The sequence below is a fragment of the Bactrocera tryoni genome, chromosome 3 (genome assembly GCF_016617805.1).
Source record: "Bactrocera tryoni isolate S06 chromosome 3, CSIRO_BtryS06_freeze2, whole genome shotgun sequence".
NCBI lineage: Eukaryota > Metazoa > Arthropoda > Insecta > Diptera > Tephritidae > Bactrocera > Bactrocera tryoni.
This window is the reverse complement of record NC_052501.1, coordinates 10462894-10486367: the sequence shown is the minus strand read 5'-3', so window position 1 is coordinate 10486367 and position 23474 is coordinate 10462894. Positions and strand designations below refer to the sequence as shown.

Below are 23474 nucleotides of genomic sequence, written 5' to 3'. Positions count from 1 at the left end.
CATTTCCCACTTAGCACGTGGCAACGTTAAGGATTCCTTAATGCTTCTGTAAACGAACTGCAACCGTTTTAGTTGATTCCGTTTGCGTTATTCAGGCGACGAGCGACTGTTCTTGATCAGATTGGTAACCCAAACTCTTTTACCAATTGCGGAGCGCTTTTAAATGGATAATGTTTTACCTTTCTTAGAATTGAGCTGTCAGTTTTTAATCAGTTTTTTTTTTGGTCGGCCTCCACGATGAACTACTGCGACAGTTTTGTTTCTAATAAAGTTCGAAATTATACGTAACACTGATGACTTGTAATTTTGTTCTTTATAGAAATTTCTTTTTGAGAAGTTCAGTTATTATACTCATCAATAATACGTGCTCGCTGTGTTTCACCGAATTTATTTGGAGCCATTATTTTTTTTTTGTAAAAAATTTGAAAGAAAAACGTGTTTTCGCAAAAAATTCAGCGCAGGAATTATGCTCAGTAAATGTTCTAATAAATTCAAACTGAATACCGTTAGAAAAAGAAACGGACAAAGGAGAAAAGAAACGAACAAAACAGGGCTGCAATTGTTTTGTCGTGGCGGATTGCCATACATTTAAAATGTTTTTCAAAATAAAAAAAGATCACGATAAACATTGCAAAATAGATACAGCTTCAATGCTGTAAATTTAAAAACAAGAAACAAAAAGCAATTCGAAGTAAAAATGGCATTGTAAGACAAAAAACTCTAGGGCTTCACTCTAGTTGCACATATTTTGTCCGATACTGTATGTATTTGCTATAAACGGAACGGACCGGGATTTTATATCCGGCCAAAGACTCAACTCGACAGAATTCTGCCGCTACAACAACACGACCCGATCTTCACAGTTTCTTAGGGAATTGACATGAATTTCGTGAAGATATCTGGCAAACAAAAAAGTTTTCCATACAAGAACTTGATTTCGATTGCTATCCGGAGGTTCTAATGAAATGAATTGGTTTGTGCACCGCGACCTTTTTTCTATATGGTACCATCTCTTTTATCAGAAGTTGAATTCCAAAATCATCCTGTCTACTACTGTGGCAATGTGCTCCCTACTCGGATAGATAGATCGAAGGTTACGCAATCTAGAAACAGGTTCTTCGAAATTTCCAGTTCCATGTCGCAAAACCGGCCGTTTGAGCTAATCTCTTGTGAAACTCCATACTGAAAACGTGCTTCTGGAGCCTAAGTGTGCTAATATCTTTCCCTGCGTGATCGCGATACAGAGTACCGGCGCCTGGTAGCATTGGCTCGCTCTTATTTTCAATGAAATATTAAATACTTTCTTGCACTATTTATCTAACTGTCAACTCCATGTTCAAATTTTGAAACGCAAACGGTCTTTCAACAGTATAAGATTCCAGGGATATATGTACTCTACTTTCAATTTTATAGAACATTTACACAATTGATAAAGACTAGAATGCCTCACGCAATGGGTCATAACAAAGTGACTGACAAACATCCATAGCAGTTGTAAACAGTAATTCACTCCCTTCGTTCTTGACGCTTATTGCTTAAAACCTTTTGAAATGACTACTTGAGTGACTCCCAAATCATCTGTGAGCTCTTCCTGTTAAACTTGAAACTTTTGTTCGCATAAGACATTCTTAGTCTTCGACTCATATTCAGAATATTAAAAAAATAGAATAATCAAGTTAAAGCAGCCGGATACCTTCAGAAGCAAGGAAGTGAATACCATTGAAGCCAAGGGACGTTAAAAGACGATTTTGCATGTTAGAAACGTTGCTTAAACGCTGCAAAAAGTAATCATAAGCCTGCCCACCGAGTCACACTACGTACAAAGCCGAATATCCATGGCTCCAAAAAAAAGTTTGGTATTTAGTGGGGAAAGGGAAGGCGTCCTGTATTATAAGCTTCTAAAACTGGAAGACGAAATCATTAATGGGGAACGCTACCAACAACAGTTAATCAATTTGAAGTGAGCGTTTGGAAAAAAACGTCTGGAAATTGCGACTAGACACGATACAATAATTTTCCGTCACTGCAGCGCTCGGCCTTATGTTGCCAGACGGGTTAAGAACATGCTAAGAAGTTCAACATCTGCATTAACCCTCATCGAGACCCTCGGGTCTGGCAAGGCAAATTTTGTTTTTAAATGTTATTTAAATATATTTAGAGTGTTGCAAATGACTTGCGCTTCCAGGTAGCTTCCTAGAATTTTATTGCCTATAGAATTCAGAAAAAAATTCAAGGATATCGTATCGAAAAGGACGAAAAAAGGATATTATAATATTACACCTTAGTGCACCAATGGTGCTTGGCTAGACCCCATATATTTTGTATGAAAATGTATGAACTTTGGTATGTTTCTATCACTTCGCACGGTCGATTTATCTGTTTTCATGTTCGTTACATATCCAAATTGGTTTGTATGTTTATCTAGGTCAAATACTTTAGCCGCTAGAGTTTTTTAAAAGTTAAGAAAATGTATTTTTTCTCAAAATGTTACATTTTTTGTGAACGCTATTGCCACGCCAAGCGTGAAAAAGGCAGTCAATTTGATTTCAACCAAATCGAGAGGTGAGAAATTTCAAAAATGTATCTTTATTGTACATATGTATATGAACGTAAATACAACACGTATTTCCATACAAATGTATGTAAACACCACTTGGCCTAGCCAAGCACCATTGGTCTCGACTAAGTGTATCAGACCGTTGGTCTCGACCAGGGTTAAAGCCCAGACCTTGCCATAAATGACTAAAATTCCTTTCGGTCGAAACAGAACACCCTCACTTTAATACAGTTCACATCAGAAGAGGGTATCAAAATTTTGCTCGCAAACCCGCCTGAATATATGGAAGTTATAATCGACATACCATACTTTTCATTCAAAAGTACTGTAAAAAAGGTAACCTCTATTTCTGTTGTTCTTGGATAATTTTCAGGTTCTCCAACAGATCTTAGGAAGAGATGTGTTTGATTATAAAAATTGAATTTTATTGGTTTTTAGTTGACCAAATCCCTTCACCGGGCCGTTCGATATCAAATAAGCTTTCAAACAAGGAGACTCCCTATCGTGCGACTTCTCATTCTGCTTCTGTAGAAAATAATTTTAATTGCATCGCTGAATAGAAAAGGTAAGAGTGTACAGCTGCTGGGGTAAGCTGATGATATTGATATCATTGCCCTCAATAACCGCGCTGTTAGTTCTGGTTTCTCCAGAATTGATAAGGCAGCGAAGCAAATGGGTCTGATAGTGAACGAAGACAATACGAAAAATCTCCTGTCATCAAACAAACAGTCGTCGCAATCGTGACTTGGCTTCCACGTCATTGTGGAGAGTCATAACTTTGAAGTCGTAGATAATTTCGTCTATTTTGGAACCGGCATTAACACCAACAACAACGAAATCTAAAGCAGAGTAGGCAATTGAGAAGTAAAGTACTCTCTCGACGAATAAAGACCAAACTCTACATCCTGTTCTGACAACTGGTGCAGAGGCGTGGACGATGACAACATTTAATGAGTCGGCGTTACGAGTTTTCGAGAAAATGGTTGTGCAGAAGATTTATGGTTCTTTGGCATTGGCAACGGCGAATATCACATTCGATGGAACGATGAGCTGTGTGAGTTATACGACGTCATTGACATAGTTCAGCGATTTAAGAGACAATGGCTATGTTGACTAGGTCATGTCGTCCGAATGGCTGAAAATACTTCAGCTCTGAGAGTTTTCGATGCGGTACCCGCCAGAGGAAGCGGAAGGTCTTCACTCCAAGTGGAGAAGGACCTGGCCTCGCTTGGAATATCCAATTGTAAACTCGGCAATAACCGCGTGAGCGGTGTCTACGCCGATTAAGAGTAAGAATAAATCCAAACATATACATACATATTAATACACAAATAAAAATTTCGTTCCTTTATTGCAAATTAAATTTATGCTAAATATTTATTTAGAAGGTACTTTCAATTACATAATCAGCAATTATACTTATTTTATGTGTGTAAATTAAATGATCGGAAATCAGAGAGATCTCAATGCCTCCACTTTCTATTTAACACATTCTTTGTCATCTGGGTCGTCCGCAAACAAACAAATCATCTTTCATCGATAAAAAAACAAGCCTCAATTATACTCGAAGGCCTCAAAACCAACGCCGTCGGCATTCTCATTGCGACGCAATCCATTTATCCCGAACAATTCTGCTTGTTGCGGCTGTATCTGGCGATAGCCCACGCCCTGCTCGTAGTCGGCATTTGCCTGCACATTCGCATACGCGCCAAAACGCTTCTGCGCCTCATGGTAGGCAGCGATATCGCCATTGTCATGCTTCGGCCACATGCATTCACAACCCGAGGGCACAATGCGTATTTCCGACTCCCAACACTCGTCGCTGGCTGCTTTATTGCGTCTTATCAGGTGAATGGTACGATTCAGTTGTATGCAGGAGAAGCCCGCCTCTGAGCAAATCTGCAAATGGAGAGCAAAGTTAGTGAGCTTGATTTGGGATTGATGAAACTCGTAATAATTACGCGATTTTTTCTCATCTCAAAACTGTGTGCGGGTGTATAATGTGCACATGTGACTTCTACATAATGGCTGGGGCGATATTCGTAACCGGAAGTCTCGAGCGGTATCGCGATGCGTTTGGTGGGGCACAGCGACTGATAAGTGATCTGCGGAAAGAACAAGAATTAAATTTTTTTATTTTGGTTTTTATTTTTGGCATTTACCACACCCACCGATTTGGTATGATCCGGTTTATGACGAGCCATACGCTTGCGCACATTCTGTATGCCATAGGGCAGGTCCAAATCGAGCTCTTCATCGTTCTCATAATCCGCTGGATTTTGATTAGGGGACAGCGCTGCCGAGCGTCGCGCAAGTTTCGTTTGATGTTCGTTTTTCGCGCTGAAATTCGTAAGCGTTACAGCGAAACAGTTACATAATAAAACAACAAACCACTTACATTTCATTCTGAGCAGCCATTCCACTATGCTGGGACTCGCCATTAGAGACCTCGTAATCGCCGCGCAGATTTGCCTTATCTTCTTTGTTGTTCGCTGCGTTATGCATTCGTGCTGCATGCTGATAGCTGCCAAATATATCATTTAAATCTGATTTCTTCTTTGCTGCCGCTTTCTCCGCTTCCTCTTCCGAATTTGGTGGAAAATCGTTGAGCGCTGCGTCGTGCTTGTCATTGGCTTTCGCCTGTGTTTCTTTCATGTTTGTTTTTCCAATGCTTGCAATTCCATTTTGTAATCGTTGCTGCTGTTGTTGTTGCAAGTAATCACTGTATGCCATATTGTTATTATTGTTTCCATTTAAATCATAAGCTTGGTGCTCATTATTATCAGCGAAGTATTTATACTTGGCTCGTTCGTACTGAAGTTGTTGTTGTTTTAGTCGTTGTCGCGCTGCCACAAAGGGATTAACGTTGTCAACAGTGCTGCCTTGCATGTAATCGTCATTGCCGGCGGGACGTAAGGAGACGACTCGCGAAATGTAGAACGATGTCGAAACAATAATGAGAAGCACCTGGAATGAGTGGGAGGATAAGAGATTAATTTTGTTGTGCAACAGTAATATATAAATAAGTTTTTAAAAATAATTAAAAATAATACAAGTATTATATAATCATTACATTGTATGCCAAAATATACTTTTTTCTTCTACTCAAACATTTTTTTTAGGAAAATTAGACCGAAGTAGAAACAAGTTTTTGGAGGTTAGCACATTTGCCTTCGAATTTCGAAATTAAGCTTTCTTTTTCACTAACTATTAGTAACAATATGTATGTAAGCATATTCCTGTAGAATCCCCAGAGGTGATCTAGTGACTAGTCAGTAAAAGCAAAACACCAAAGGATGTCGAACCCGATTCCCCAAGGAGACGTTTCTTTTCCCGAGCATGAAAAAGCTCCAATCCGTCCGAAGAACCACAAAGCGGTGGCTGACCGATGGATTCTCGGCCAAACTATTCAAACACGGCGGCGAAGAACTGATAAGAAGCATGCATCAGCTTCTTTGTAGGAATGCATGCTCGACGATTTGGAATTAAGTGTGCTCTGCCTAATCCACAAAAAGGGATACCCCACAATCTGCCGTGGGATTAGCCTCCTCAACATCGCTCATAAGATTCTATCGATCCTACTGTGTGAAAGACTAAAGCCCACCGCCAACAAACTGATTGGACCTTATCAGTGTGGCTTTAGACCTGGAAAATCAACAACGGACCAGATATTCACCATGCACCAAATCTTGGAAAAGACCCATGAAAAGAGGATCGACCACACCACTTCTTCGTCGATTTCAAAGCTGCCTTTGACAGCACGAAAAGGAGCTGCCTTTATGACCCTATGTCTGAATTTGGTATCCCAGAAAAACTAACACGGGTGAGTAAACTGACGTTGAGCAATAACAAAAGCTCCGTCAGGATCAGGAAGGACATCTTCGAACAGTTCGACACCAAACGAGGTCTCAGACAAGGTGACACCCTATCGTGCGACTTCTTCAATCTACTCAAAGGAGAAAATAACTCAAGCTGCAGCTGAATAGAGAAGGCACAATCACCACAAGACAAGAAGGCACAGAAACCAAAACAAATGGATCTGGTAGTGAACGAGGGCAAGAGGAAATATCTCCTGTCATCAAACAAACCGTCGTGCCTCTCGCGACTTGGCTCCCATGTTACTGTTGACAGTTATAACTTCGAACTCGTAGATAATTTCGTCTATCTTGGAACCAGCAATAACACCAAAAACAACGTCCGCTCGAAATTCTACGCAACCGCCGGTAGAAGTAGAGGAAGAGGTAGACATCCACTCCGTTGGAAAGACCAGGTGGAGAAGGATCTGCGTACACTTGGAATGTCCAATTGGCGTCAAACAGCAAAAAAGAAGAACGACTGGTCCGCTGTTGTAAACTTGGCTATAAGTAAGTTGTAAGTTGTGTCTACGTAAATAAAGAAGAAGAAGAATGACAATAACATCGAAAAGTTAAAGAAACAAAGTTTGAAAATCGTGGCGTTTGGGATCAGGGCAAACAGCGAAGGATCTCAAAATCTATAATGGATCGACCTCAGAACTTTTGGTGAATGTTTTGGGTAGGAAGGTTATTAATGCTCGATTAGGGCCAAAAGATGAGAGTCCTGTGCATAAACGACATCGAGTATAGGTCGCCAAAGAGATGCTTGACAACATAGCTAAGGGCCCTACGATCGTCGAACCAGACGAGATGTGAGTTTATGAATGTGCTATGGAAACTATCCAACAATCTAGCGAATGCTGTTCCAAAAACCGAAAAACCAAACAATGGGAATTCGCTAAAGGCATTGAATTGATATTGCCTTGCTTATACTCGATTAGTGGCCTGAGTACTGTACTAATTGTAGTAAATGTATCCACTTTCCGTAAACTAATTGAATTCAAAAAATCTTCAACTTTAATTTATTTATTCTGAAGCTTTTTCAGATAATTTTAAAAAGTTCGGTTTGTCAGCATCACTGTTATTTGAACTCTGATTGGTGGCGAAAACCACAAAGGGATTACTCTAGGATTGAATGTTAAAAGAGAGTGAGATGTTAAACTTCGAATTGCTTTGGCAAAGATTTAAGAACAATTGAGCTTACGCGAGCTTTTGTTAATCGAAAAATCGCCATGTTATGTTTAAGGCTGTCTACTACTTGGTGACAAAGAAAAGTTTAATTTAAGTGCCTAGGGGAATATTTGGCGAAGGAAATAAAGCAAAAAAAAGTAATTATCAGTCGAGCTTTTAAAGAAAAAAGCACAAAGCTTTCTTCAAAATTGTACATAAATATATCATATTTATTCGACTTTTGCTTTTTATGGAAATAATCTACAGAGAAAAGAATTTTTTCGGTAAGCAACCGATTAGTAAGCCATTATAAATCGTTAAGGCGCCTGTAAGTAGACTTTATGTAAGAAAAAATTAAATCTACTTAAACTGTTAAGCTGTTTATTTTGCGATTAGAAATATCGTAAACTCTGTTTTTTTATTATTCGAGCGTGGATTTCTTTAAGATACGAGCATCGACGAAGAAAAAATGAGTCATATTCCAAGAAACGATAATAAGATAGTTTTATATAAATGAAAATATATATATGTATATATGTACATCGCAGAGTTCTATGTAAATTTATATATGTATATGTGATGTATGCATATTTGTTAGTGTAACGAATTGTGGAAACTTTTACCTCAAATCGGATTACAATTTTCCTTTCAAAGAATGTCAAGTGAAAGAAAGACAACTCACACGCAATTTCACATGCATAAGCGCACACACAGACACATACTAGTAGCAGTTAACGCACAGCTAAACCCTTTTTTTTCGAAACAAAGCGAAAAATGCTCTATTTTCCATCATATGCCCAACCGGGCGTATGAGTGACAACGTGTGAATTTATGCTTTCATGCCTGCCGTATACCCAAAAGTGACTTCAATTTCAACTCGGCGATCACATATCCGATGCAAAAACTTTGCCAACACGCTTGTAATCGATGATTAAATATGTAAGTGCGGTCAAATCTTATAACCAACCATGAGAGGATTATGCGCTGGGACACTTTCGTACAAGAATATACACACACACATACATACAAGTGTATTTAAACGTATGAATATGTATTGTGAAGGTTTTCTTGCTGAGCAAACTATTTGTATTTTTGTCGCTGAAAACAATACTTTGCGCAAAGTCGATAAGTGTTGAGTTTTTTTGTTTTTGTTCTGGCATAGATTTTGCATGAGCGCCGACTTGCTAACAAGTACGTACCGACCAAATTCGAAGAATATTTTGAAATGTATATGCCTGTCACATATTGTTGCACACATACACGCACATATATACCTTGTATAATACAAAAATAAGATTATGGCGAAAAGTTGTTGCAACAACTTTCATGTAAAGTTCGAGGCGAGTGTAAATTATATTTCATGCAGTTGTTTGGAAAGTCTTTGCAAGTGACGAAAGTGGTTGCCTGAAGGTCGTGTGAAGTGTGATAAATCTTCAGCCAAAGCGCTGGCCTTCTTTTAGGCAGGTTGCTGAGTGGTTTCTGATAGCATTTATGTTTTCCGAAAAAGTTCCGAAAGCAATCTCAATTAGTTACTTAATTTTAATATTATTTATTTTTATTTATTGTAGATAACAAGTCTAGAATGAAACCTCTCTCGCAAGCATTCAAGACCATTGTAAGATCTCACATGTTAATTTTAAACAGATTTCCTCTCTCCCTTCCTTAATCTTCTTCTTTCTCTCTTTATTTACATCGCTTTCTTTGTATTTCTCATTTTCTATTTTTATATCCTAAACACTGTATACAATGTTTGCCACAAAGTTTTCTAACCAATGAAGGAAACGTCAGAAACTCTATAAAGTGTATATATAAATGATTGGCGAGACAACCTGAGACGATTTAGACAAACTAATTCTCCATCAGTTTTTGAGATATCGATCTGAAGATTTCTATACGTCCTTTTCTCCTCAATAATAGTATCGCCGCTCTCCAATCTGCATGGTCACTTCTCTGAAGGAGACTACACTTCGGATCTACTATCTTAATGGCTGCAACTTCGGCTTGGAAGATACTGCAATAATCAGGAAGTCTGAGGCTGAAGTTGGTAGAGAGCTTCTGACAGTAAACTCCTCCACCAAAGAAGCGCACTGCCTCTCTCCTCCAATGGCTTCTTCCCACCCACAACTTCCTCGCCGGTATATGGGCAGAGAAGGAACCGCCAGAATTCGGTTTGGTGACTCTGTGCCCCAATTGATCAGGTATGAAGTCAAAGTGAGTGAGGATTTCCGAGTGTTCAGACACTTTTTATTTTAGGAACCCAAATTCTCTGAGTCTGATAGTAGCTTTCGCACCCATATATCTTCCGACGATGTCTACGGGCACTATGCGCAAGGTGGCGTTAAGGGTTACGGATGGAGTGGACCTTAGTTCACCACATATGATGATGAGCGCTGCCGGTTGAACGCTTTCGAGTTTCTTTGCAAGTGCAGTCTTTTATAGAGTTCTCCAGCATATAAAGACTCCATAGAACATAATGGACTTTACGATGGTGTCATAGAGCCAAAGGATTACTTCTGTTGAAAGACCCCACCTTTTGCGAATGGCTCCTCTACAGCAGTATTAGTAATCAATGCATTTTTCTCCCATGTCTCCCATTTATCGCAGCGGTGCTACCGGAATCTTGTATCTTCTAGTAAATAAAACCATCTCGGTTTTATTTGGGTAGATGGCGAGACCACTTCCGACTACCGAACTTGTTACGACGCATTTCCTTCCAATCACTCTCTCGCACATAAGACTAAAAATGTAGTGATTGAGCTTTCATTCAACCCCAAGATCGTCCAGAGCAAAAACGCTATTGAAAGTTTCCTCAATATCAAGGAAGTTCTGTACAGCGAATTTTTTAACCCCAGCATTCCAATAATTATCCAAGAAAAATGCTGCTATTTTATAAAACACAAATTTTCTTTTCTAAGCACAAAATCACAGTCACAACACTTCGTCTGTGGTATTAATGAGGACTTCAACCGAAACCTTTGCAAAGTTGCTACTAAAAATTTCCGCATTAAGCTAAATCTTGTTTAGAACTATTTTGTTATGCCTGGTTGGTTGGTTGGTAGCACACGTCTTAATTTCGACGCACTTGCTTCACAGCTCTCACGTTTCATCTTCGTTACTTTCCCGCGGTGTTAAGTAAGTTCTACTGTAAAAAGTTATGTTGCGCATTAAGTTGAGATATTTTTCGAAACAAAAACTAAACTCAACAAACTTTGACAACAGTTGCTGCTTGGAGTGCTGCAACTTCAACTATTGGACAGAATAAAAACTAGCAAAAAAAAAATAAAGCAAAACAAAAATAGCTGAAAAAAAGAATCATAATATACAGAAAAGGACTGCACAGTGGGGTAAAAGGTTAATTGGCGCCTTACTAAAATATAAATATATAGAAATTATGTATTAATCTATGAAGAAATCTTTATTATTGTTTTAACATAAATATATTAAGGGCGATAGATTTCGGCGTTCCAACTTTTTTAAAGGAAAAACACAGAAACTTTAAATTCATTGGGGAAAGTTTGCTATCATTCGAGAGAACATTCCTTTGTATTTATTTTTTGAAGATTAGCTCTTCCAAATGTTGGCCGCGGGCACGTCTCAGGTAGTCCATTCGTTGAGCCAATTTCCCTTTCGACCCTTTCGAGCATTTTGCCTGGTAACTGGCGAATGATATGCGTGATGTTTTGTTCTAAGGCCGGAATTGAAGCGGCGTTGTCCGCATGGAGTTTAGACTTTACATTTCCTCACTGGATAAAGTCTAATGATCCTGGTGTCTAATCGACCGTCCCAAAACTTGGAATTATCTTCTCACCGAAGTGTTCTCTGAGTAAAGCGATTGACTGGTGCGATGTGACGGGAAGTGGCTCCGTCTTATTGAAAACAAATGTCGCCGAGATCACGAGCTTCAATTTCAAGCATCAAAGAGTCGGTTATCATTGAACGATAACGGTCACCATTGACGGGTTTTCAAGAAATATAGACCGATAATTCCACCGGCTCACAAACTAAACCAAACCGTTGCTTTTCAGGATGAAATGAATGGTCTTCTTCCCAAATGAGACAATTTTGCTTATCTCCATACGAATTGAGCCAGAAATGGACCTTATCGCTGAACAAAATTTGGCTCGAAAACGTCGGATCTTTTGGAGAACCCACAAAGTTAAACGATGTCTCTAGAGATAGTCGAGCGAAACGGTCTCAGCTTGCAAGATTCAGCTTTTTGAATTATTTCTTTAATTCAAATTTGAATCAGACTGATCCAAACCTGAACGAAAGCCGATAATAAAGTTTTATATTTGGTCAGTCCGGGTCAAATTCGATCAAAAGAAATGTTATTTACATAGACACAATTTAAATCTAACACTAACTTTAACATTACATTTTTGGTGAAAAAACTTGTTGCAAGTAATTCATGAAAGCAAACACTGTGCAGTTAAGCTAACTTATGTAGACCATACAAAGCATGCTAAATGACATGAAATAGTGGTTGTTATTACATACCCTGCCTTGTTTACTAACACAACGACCACCACACCTAATTACGAGTTGATTTTTTCAACTAATTCTCCTGGAGACAAATGCCTATAGGTCTCTGCCATACTTACGAAGTTAGCCTAGTTAGTTTGCATGTTTCGGCACTAGCATTACGGCATGCCTAGAATCCCTTAAATACCGCTACAGCGTGCAACATAGTTTGCCTAGAACTTTACGCTGCCCCTTATTGTGTTTTGTTGTACACTTTTCTTGACTGTGTCACAGTTTTTAATGTCTTGCTGCTTCATCGCCTTACACCTTTCATATTCTTCCAAATTGTTGTTGTTTTATTTTTCTCCTTTGCTCTGACATAACCCTCTTTAAGTTGTCAGCGTCGTTGGTCATTTTCAGTTAAGTCACATTCTCTTGCATCTCACCTTGTTTGGCGCTTACGAACTTGCATCATTTACCATTTTGTGGCACTCAAACTTCGCTCGTGTTGCCACCGCACTGCTTGGCCAAAGGGAGATGTGTGTATGTATGTATTAACGCGCATATGTCACGCGCTCACAACAATTTCGTGACCAATTAGTGTCATAGCCTGTTTACGTTGCCACTTTGCATATTATCTCACACTTTTTGTATGAACAGCATTTCATTTACCATCCAACCGGAATAACAAATACCAAATTGTCAAGTAGAAAAAAAAAAAATAATAATAAAATAAAATAAAAAAGGGAAGTCTTGTGGTTAGCAGGCATTTTTCTTTATCCGTTTGGCGATTTAGTAATCGTGCTGTTATACAAATGTTTGTTTCGTGATTTGCAGTGAGATATTTTTGAGATTTGCTTGTCATAGAGAGGCAGAGGGAGACGAAGTTTTGATGCAGAGGATTGTTGGATTGTTTCAGAATCGGTTGGTCTGAGTTTTAGACTATTTTTGAAAGTTTTAAAGCAGAAACCATTTGAAATGGTGAAAGACTATTAACTATATATTTAGCTGCTATTTATAGTAACTGACAAATGACATCAGTTTGTATGGCAGCTATATCCTAAAGTGATCCGATCTGAAGAATACGTTTAGAGATTGCAGTACTCCATTTAAAAGTTTTTCATAAAAGGACTAGACTTGGACCGGCCAGTTTGTTTGCAAACTATATCCTAAACAGGTCAGATTTCAGTGGTTCCGCCAAATAAGCAGACACTGCTGTATCAGTTCTCGTAGCACTACATAGGTTCGCTCGCTTCCGTTCTGGAAATTTCGATGAGAAAGATGCACCTCGATCTGGTCGATCTATCGTTGTTTTTCAATGATGGAGTTATAGAAAACAATGACCAGGAATGTCACATAGGCAGCCATGACATCACTAAGGAGCTTAACATTCATCATCAAACGGTTTTAAACCATTTAAAAAAGGCTGGCTACAAATAGAAGCGAGATGTTTGGGTACCACATGCATTGTCTCTGAAAAATTTAGTGGACCGGATTAACATCTGGGATTCTTTGCTGAAACGAAACGAAATCGAACCACTTCTGAAGCGAATGGTAAAAGGAGACGAAAAGTGGATCAAATACGACAATAATGTGCGAAACAGAACATGGTTCAAGGGTGGTGAAGCTCAATAAATGGTCGAAAAGCCAGGATTTATGCCTTGAAAGGTTATGCTGAGTATTTGGTGGGATTGGAAAGGAAACCTGCTCAAACGATTGATTCTACATTTTACTGTCAACAACTGATGAGATTGAAGCAAGCAATCGAAAAAACCTCCAGAACTGATCAACAGAAAGGGCTTCGTCTTCCTTCTAGGACAACGTTAGACCACACACATCTTTGGTGACTCGCCAAAAACTGATAGAGCTTGGCTGGGGAGTTTTGATGCATCCACCATATAGCCCTGACCTTGTACCATCGGACTAGCATTTGCTTCGGTAACTTAGTGAAATTACGAAAAGTTTTACACTGATGGAATAATGTCTCTAGCGGAAAAATGGAAATAGAAATGAAAAAAATTTCACTTAAGAATTATGAAATGGTTGCCACATTGCTTTGACACATATAATCACATATTGCTACAACTTTCTTGCCGCACTCGCTGATCAACCACCTAGCTCAATCGTTTATCGGCACAAAATTATACATTTGTAATTAAGCACATATTTGCATGTGTCGAATACTATGTGTCCGACTATTTCCTATCCATTGTCTTGCTGTGCTATTTAACCTCATAATTGATTTATCGCCCCGTCGTTGGCGACGCCGTGACACAAAGGCACAAAACTCGCGACTCCTCGCTCATGGCGTTTGCATATCGCATTTGCCTGCATGCTGACTGATTGACCGACTTGTTGATTCTTGCCACAAGCTCCAGCGCGATGGAAACAATAGTAACAACAATAACAGTTTGACAGCCTTGCGCTGTCATCGGTATTGACAGTATAGCATAACTCGCATGAGCCGATCGGATTCGTTGGCACCAACGGCTTTGAACATCAGCAACTTGTCGAATTCGCATTGTCAACGGCGTTTTATGCGTGTTGCTCTTGAGCTGATGTGTCGACCGCTGGATATGTGAGAGCGCGCGCGGTTTTGTGACATTTCGTGGCCGGTCAAACGAGTGCAGGGATTTTCTGGATTGCGTTGGCAAGTCGACGTATGCCACACTTGGCTGATTGCTTGTTGTCGGTAGTGAGTGAGAGAAAATGACCTGAGTGGAAACGGCTGTGTGTCTAAGAATGGTAGACAATGATGATTGTTGGACTTGAAAACATTTAAACAAAATTGATGAAAAATTTATTCCTTGATGAAATTTCAATGGAAGTGTGGAAGAGGGATTACGGTAAGCATATTATGTATGTCTAACGAGAGTTTAATATTTAGAAAAAAATTTAAATAAAATATTGAAAACATTGAACTAGTGTTTTATATAGAATCGTCATCTTTAAAAGAGAAGAATTTTAAAATAAAATAACCTTTGAACGACATTTTCAGTAATTGTTTAAAAAGAGTTGCCATCATTAAGAAAATTTAATTAGATGAGCAATCTTTGACTAAATAGGTTTTAAAAAAAATTTGTATTTCATATCATCTAATATGGTTGCCATGCAGCTTCTCATAGCAAAAGTAAAGTCGGAGTAAAGTTGTCATATACGTTTTTTTATAGTTCTATGAAGGGTCGACTACAGCTTTTACGATAATAAGGGTTTAAATTATAAGGTTTTATACATCGCGAATAGATTTGTATAAAAAATTTTTTTTTAGGGTTGCCATATAATTTTTAAGACTACTTTTGACGCCTAATTTGCTGCTAAATTTTTCGTATATTATTTGTTAAAGTTTTCTAAATCTTGAGCACATTTGTACCAAAAAGTCATTTGTTTAGGGTTGCCACAGAAATGTTTACTAAGATTTTTGGCTCTGTTTTGGTTGCTAATTTTTTATATATTACAAAGAGTTTGAAAAATCTTGGGCGGATTGAAAAAATGGGTATAGAGTTGCCATTTAATTTTTCACCAAATTTTGGCTCTTATTTGATCTCTATTTTTTATACAGCAACTTTGTTCAGTAAGAGCGCTACAAAAGTGCATTCGATGCCACTATGTATGGAACTCGATTTCTTTTGCATGGCCACCACCAGCACGCTTATAGAAGTCCAGACACTGAACCCAACATTCGCTGCTGCAACTTCACGTTCGATATTCGTACGAAGTTCATCAGTCGTTGCTGGCTTGTTAGCATAGACCATTGGCTTGACGTAGCCTCACAGAAAATATTATAACGTTGTCAAATCGCAATACCGAGGCGGCCAATTGACTGGGCCAGTTCGTGAGATAACACGTTCACCAAACATGGATTTCAATAAATGGATTGTGTGATTTGCTGTATGGCTTGTGGCGCCGTCCTGTTGGAACCACATATTGTTCAAGTCCATATCATCCAATTCGGGCCAAAAATATTCGGTTATCATTGAGCGGTAGCGAATCCCATTCACAGTAACGTGCCGTTCTTGATCATCACGGAAAAAGTACGGCTTAATGACGCCGTCGTAACCGTAAACCGTAATTGTTTCGGGTTGCAATGGTTACTCATGGAGTATGTGTAGATTGCTGCCTGACCAATAACGCATATTTTGCTTATTGACGAAGCCATTCAGCTTAAATGAGCCTCATCGCTGAAAATAATTCTTCGATGAAAATCCAGATCATTTTCAAGCTGTTGCTCAGCCTAATTCACGAACATACAACGATACTGGTGCTCAATCGGCTTCAGTTCTTGCACCAATTTGATCTTGTAAGGATGTAGGCCAAGATCTTTCGGCAAAGCTTGAGAACGACGTGTGAGAGACCGATTTTGGGTCTTCGTCAATTGATGCGCTAGCGGCAGCAATATTCTGGACACTCCGGACACTTCTTTGTCTCACTGACACGGGAACATTTTGTGCGTGCTTGTGGAATCAAAATTTTCCACTAGACGCCAAATTGTTGATCTGACAGGACCATTATGACGATCATATGTTAAAGTTGAGGCCACTGACTCCGACTTTCGGTAGTAAATTTGAATAATTTCGACTGGTTGTTGGATCATATATTTTTCCTTGATGAAATGTCAAACCTTACTGAAGAGAAATGTCAAAAGAGCGGGAAGAAATATGCCGTCCTTTGTCGTCTCTAGCGGTCCAATTTTGTAGCATCCCTACTGGAAAACCCGTTATATAAAACAAAATCGGGTGGATACTACCCCTAAATGCAATATTTTAATGTATACCATTTTGCAAGCTCTTGAAGAATTTCCACGGACTTTTGAACGAAACTTAGCCCTTCCTTGCTACCTCACTATGATCTTTGGCTGTTGTAATTTATTATTTTTATGATGAATACGTTTTATAACAAGTAATTTTAACAAATGCAAAATTTGTTCTGCAAAAATATAACCGAAAACTCTTGCTTTGAGTTAATATTTCAAAAGAATTTATTTTAATTTTTTTTTGATTTCAAATGAAATGAATTCAATTGCTCTGCATTTATAAATTACTTTTCAAAGGACTGTCATAACTAAATATGAATTAATTTATTCACTTAATTTTGTTCATATGAGTTTATGCCTTTAAGCCACAAAAAGCACTGTTGATTTTAATTTATTATAAAAAAAGCATATATATTTTATTGAAAACGCAAATAAATACTTTTAAGTATGCACAACATTCCATTCAATACTGGAAACAAACTATATACTTTATTAAGTACTCCACTCCAGGCTTAAAATGTCAACATATTACCCGCTTGTCACTTTTTATTAAACTGATTTATTTTATTATTAAATTTATCATAGCTCTTTTCACATATCAAATAATGCCAAACACAACCCTGGCCGTGGCTGTCATACGGTGCACAAAAAAATGCGAGTCTTTGACCTCTGTCAGAGCAGATGAAAGTATCGCTGGCATTTGAGGGCCCAAAAGGTCAGTCAGTGGTTTGAAATGGAAAAGCAAATAAATTTAATATTAAGCGTAAAAAAAGACTTATGAATAGCAAAAAGTATGCTAGAAGAGCCAGCGCAAGTATAAAGTGCAAATAGTATATAGTTTGTATGCATGTGTGTGTTTGCTGGCAATAAAAGTTGTTGAAAATGTAAAAATTTGCGTAAAATATTTATTTGCTAAAAACAGATAGAGCAAATATTATTGTTTGTCGCCACGTGTGCACATTTTACGAATTTCCATGCGCATTTTTTCGTACAAATGTCGCAATAAAAACGATTTTTTACAGGCGCAAAAATGGCTGCGAATTAAGCCAAAAATGAAATGTAAAAACTAAGTTCAGCCTACCATTAAGCGATACACAAGGCAAAGCCACACATGCCACTACATACATACATACAAACATACATACATGCCTCTACATATATGCATGCATGCATGTGTGCAGCGTATAATTCTAATTTATTGTCGGGTGGCAGAAAAAAGTCCATATATTTTTCAAAATATGTCATTGTTGTGTTTGCGCCACCACACGCCGCCGCACAACTATGCTTGCGCTCGGTATTTGTGGGCTGCTATTTTAAATTGTTTCAATAGTTTGCTGACACACTCCGCATAACCCGACTTGCATGCGTCGTACATTTGTTTAGCTGTTTGTGTGTCGGTGGGCAACCCTAGTACATTGCTTACATCGTTTCACTTGGTTACTCATACGCCCCCGCGCACATAGCACTTGGGTTGTCACTCAACCGTTGCTGTTGATTTGAATTTCCTTTTTTTTGTTTTTGTTGTGTTTTTATTGTTTTTTATTAAATAACAACACATTCAATACGTCAACAAACAAAAGCGAATAACGGTGCAAGCGCTACAAATACAAGTAAAATATTTGCAAAATAAAAATCTGTGAAATTTTCATTTATTTGCTGGTTTCCCCTTCACTTTCGCTTTGCCTACTACAATTTTGCCACACATGCAAGTCTGCGCTGCTTGCGCACCACCAGCATCGCAGCTGCTGCTGATTTGATTTGGGATGAAAATATTTTTCTTGGCGTTTATTACATTTCTGCATCTCGGCAGTTCGCACGGCATGGTCCAAACACATATGCACGCATATATGTGCATGTAAGCACTTGCGCACAGCTGATACACATTTAACACGCTTGGCACTTGACATGGCAGCACCGCGTAGCCCCCTGCGCCCAGCAACTAGAAACACACACACTCACACATGCAGCGTTATTGCAGACACATCCTTGCGCACGCCGCTATCCTTGTTAAGTTGTGCGTAAAATCACAATAACAGCAACAACGCAGCGCCACAAGGCCTGCCACACATGGCGGTAGGCAAGCATGGCTTGTTGTGCACAACAACAGCAACCAATAGCAAGCGCCTGGCATATCGCTGTGTGGCAGTGACAACAAATTGAAAAGAAAATGAACTGTAAACCTTCATCAAGCATATTTCATAGACTTACCAGCACGCACTCACTACCCGCGGCATGGTGTGTTGCGCCACGTTGGCTGCTGTGACACGCGGCATTTAAATCTAGGAGGTGGCAGTAATGCTCTGTGGGGAAATTCCACTAAAACGATTGTATTTTGTTAAAAATATGTATATATTTCATTTGCTGTTCGGCGCTGAATTGCTGAGGGATCTATTGCCTATGGCACCGTAAATTCTCATATTTCGTTGTACTTATCGAAAGGTAGGTCTGCACCCTGGTGTATGTGTGTGACTGCGTCCAAGTGTATGTGTGTGTTTGTGGTTGTGCAACTCAGTTGAGTTCGCCTAAAAGTGTCGATTGCCGCAAACCATGACAAATGTCCCAATAACGTACTGGGATCATATCACTACAACAATGCGGGTCAGGCTGCTGGCATCCGATTATTACATAGGTCGATTTTTGTTTGATTCAGGAAGGAATTACTTAAGTGTAAAGTAAATATTGTGTGTCATAAAGTCGTTGGTGCGTTAAGAATGGGGTGTTCCGTTTCCAATCCCTTGCGGTAATGCTCTTTTGCCATTTGCCATTTACTGTTGCTCCGTTTTTTGTTTGTGTCTTACGCAGCAGAAAAAGTGCACGCGTGGGAAAAAATTGCGCTCAAGTATTGTTCGGAAGAAATGAAATGCCAGGAAATGCTTTTAAGTGATTGTTCGCACAGTTTTTGTTTGCAATGAGTTTTTTTCTATTATTTTCCTTTGCAAGTTGGAAATATTTTACCGTTATGGGTTTTTAGTTTTACATAGCGATAAAGTGTATTAGAACGACTGGTATATGGTTACAGAGATTAAGTGAAATGTTTTAGGTATATATGTACGTGACAGCCCAACGATTTTCTGTTCGACTTTGCACTGCTGCTCTCTGAGAGCACTCATCAGCAACTCGGTATAACGGAACTGTGGGATGGCATTTCAAGCTCCTTACGTACAACTGCAACCGAAACCATTGGTTTTTCGGAGAAGGCAAAAGAAAAGTGCTGTGTCGAAGTGGAAAGAAAACAGACTGCCTACCTCGCAACGTTAAAATCGACCAAAACACTTGCGGGTGGGATAGATACCGAGAGTTGAAGAGGGAAGCGAGACGCATTTGCAGACAAAAAAGAGAGAGGATGAAATGCGTGAGTATGAAGAGCTTGAAAAGCTGGTCGACAGGGGTAATGCTAGAAAATTCTACGAAAAGATACGGCGACTAACTGAAGGTTTCAAGACACGGAGCATACTCTTGTAGAAACCTCTAAAGTGATCTAGTGACTGATGCCCCGAGCATTCTGAAATTATGGATCGAACACTTCTACGGCCTGCTTAATGGTAGTGAAAGATGAAGATGAAGAACCCGATCGATCAATCGATGACTATGAAGCTGACGTTCTATTTTCCGACCATGAAGAAGTTCGAATAACAATTACTCGTCTGAAGAACAAAAAAGCGATGGATGGCCGGCCGAGCTATTCAAATTCGGCGGCGAAGAGCTGACTAGGAGCATACATCAGCTTCTTTGTAGAATATGGTCAGACGAAAGCATGCTCGATGATTAGAGTTTAAGTTTGCTCTGCCCAACCCAAAAAAAGGGAAACCCCACAATCTGCGCCAACTACCTAAAGATAAGCCTCCTCAATATCGCATATAAGGTTCTATCGAGCGTTTTGTGTGAAAGATTAAAGTTAACCGCCAACAAACTGATAGGATCTTAACAGTATTTTCAAAAGCTAGTATATCGTCAAATTTTTAATTTGGTTTTCTTAAAAAAGGGAGAGGCCTATTTGAATTAAGCCATTCTGCAGACATCTTGAGCCAAATAGATCCTTATTTTCTCAATAAACACAACAAACAAAACTGACAACAAATTAGGATTGGAAAAAATGTATCTAAGTAAGCAGAGTATTTCTAGTAATGGAGACATTTGGGACTGTTAGATCCAGTGGTATCCAACAGAGACCAGAAAACAGCCGAAACAAGAAATTTCACCTGCAAACCTGCTAGAAAGACGGTGAAGAATTGGCCAGAATTGATCACACTTTTATAAGATTCACCAGGCGCGATCTGCATCGATTACACAGAGGCAAAACGGACTCAGGAGTTAACCATGCTGAACTATTAGACCGGCTCTACCACGAATTGCAGAAAAAAAGGTCCCATTTGATGAGGGAAAAAGTTGTCTTCCAACATCACAACGCACAGTCTCAGTCCTACGACGTCACCATAGCCAAATGGGTCGAATTAAGCTGCGAATATCTATCCACCCTCCAATTTGTCACCCGCCAGACAGAGATTTGAGTGGAAAGAGGAAATTATAGCTGTCCTGGAGGTCTATATGGAAGACTTCCAGGAAACGTATTTTTCAGAAGGGCCAATAAAGAGAGAGTATTGGTTAGGCATTTAAGCAAAATTAATGCAAAGATGTTGAGAAACTGATCAAAAGTTTTCAAAAAAAGAAAAAAATAATTTGTTTCTTTAGGCCAGTTAATTTCTGCAAAAAAATAAATTATTTATGTATATATAACAGAAGGGAATGGAAGGCTTAACTTTGTAGACTTATCGTCTTTTATAAGTATCGAATCAAGGCGGGATTGCTAGTAACTGCAAAGCCGATGAGCTTGCAAGAGAGGGAAACCTTACGGCAATATCACTAAATTGATTACGAGTCGATACTCCGCTTTCTTCTTGCGCTCTAGCGTTGGATCTATGGACGAGCGCTGGTTAACAAGAAAAAATTGTGCGTTTTCCTCCTTTTGGTCAAAAGTGAAAGGCAAGAGGTCCTTTGAGCTACTTGCTAAGAACAGCAAGGTTCATCTCGCCGCTATGGTAGGTGTCCTTACTGACCACTATTGCCAAAGCTGTGTGGAAGAATGCGAGGTGGAAGCATTTGCGACCTAATCTAACCTAAGTGTATCTCTCTTATTGAAAAAAGTTCATGAACTAATACCAAATTTAAATATGGCATAATACTATTATAAAACGACAGCATTCTCACTGCACAAGTTAATTTTGATTGCAAAAGTCTGAAACTAATCTTTAGTAAAATTTCAGAGTTTACTAAAGTATGATATACATATACATATATATATGTGTACCGGTAATTACGAAAACCAAACTTCAGCAAATTAAAGTAAAATTACTTAACAAATGCTCGCTTGTGCCTTTTCTCTGCATTCATTTTGAGTGCTCTCTTTTGCTCACCAGCAAAAACTAGTCTCAACTTGTAAATGCGATGGTCAATTTGAGTTTTCTAACACATAACAAGTGGCTGCTAAGTTTTGCGTATTTTTGGGATTTTTATTTCCCCCTCCCTTCTACAGCCAGCAACAATCTACAACGAGCTTTTGTTGTTGTTGTAACTATTATAGATATGTATTTTTAAAATGCACTCTCTATCCATTATTGCGCTTTCTAACGTCTGCTTTTGTAGTTGTTGCTATTATTGTTGGCTATGGCAAATGGCCACTTGTTTATTTCGCATATTTGGAATTTTCATCCTTTTGCACTGCAAAAGTTTAGATTACACGACAATTTGCAATTGCAATTTACAGTTGCAGGCGACAGTAAACTTGTGCAACTGTAGGTATTGCCAATATGCGTTTACAAATATGTGCATAGAAACTGTTGCTGAGCGCGCGCACACACACACACACCAATACGAAGACAACCAATCGCACTCAAATGAAGGACACGAGCACTCAAGTGTTCTGCAATCATTGCATAGTTTAAAGTTTGCCACATTGTTGCAATTTTCACCAGCACTTTTTTTCTACATTGTTGCTTTTTGTTGTTGTTGCTGCTGGCTTGCTTTTATATTCGCATTTGTTGCTCTAACGGTTATTGTGTTTATTATGGCTCGGCAGCAATGTGCAAATGTAATGCCAGACCATTAAATGCCTGCCGATTGCAATTCATTGCTCAAGTAAATGCACTTGGCTGAATATCCTTACGGTATATCTATTACCTCGTTGGCTTTTCTGCTTCAAGTCAGTTGCGGTTAATTTATTTTTGTTGATCGGAGTAAAAGTACCATTGCGGATTTATTAAATATTCGCTATATTTTGAAATTTTTGTATAAAAAAGGGAAGAATACCACGCAAGGCACCAATAAAATTTGTGAAGTTTACGGAGACGATGCCGTATAAGTTTGTGTAGCACAACAACGATTCGCTCGCTTCCGTTCTGGAAATTTCGATGTGAAAGATGCACCTCACTCTGGTCGACCTATCGATGAAAAAGTCGATGAAATTATGGAAAGGATTGATCAGAACCGTCACATAAGCAGCCGTGACATCGCTAAGGAGCTTAAAATTCATCACCAAACGGTTTTTAACCATTTAAAAAAGACTGGCTACAAAATGAAGCTCGATGTTTGGGTACCACATGAATTGTTTGTGAAAAATTTAATGGACCAAATTAACAACTGTGATTCTTTGCTGAAACGAAATGAAATCTAACCATTTCTGAAACGA

At 38.8% G+C, this 23474-nt stretch overlaps 1 protein-coding gene across 1 annotated transcript in view; it reads right to left on the bottom strand.

The window, feature by feature from the left end:
• Positions 1-3908: 3908 nt before the first annotated feature.
• The window catches only part of LOC120772869, a 114194-nt gene continuing 94628 nt past the window's right edge, over positions 3909-23474 (bottom strand). Inside the window, exons 3-6 of the mRNA XM_040101705.1 lie at positions 4956-5524; positions 4729-4897; positions 4519-4662; positions 3909-4456 (exon numbers count right to left, since the gene is read on the bottom strand). Of these exons, the coding sequence (XP_039957639.1) occupies positions 4112-4456; positions 4519-4662; positions 4729-4897; positions 4956-5524 (1227 nt within the window). The 3' untranslated portion in view covers positions 3909-4111. The remainder of the gene's footprint in view (positions 4457-4518; positions 4663-4728; positions 4898-4955; positions 5525-23474) is intronic.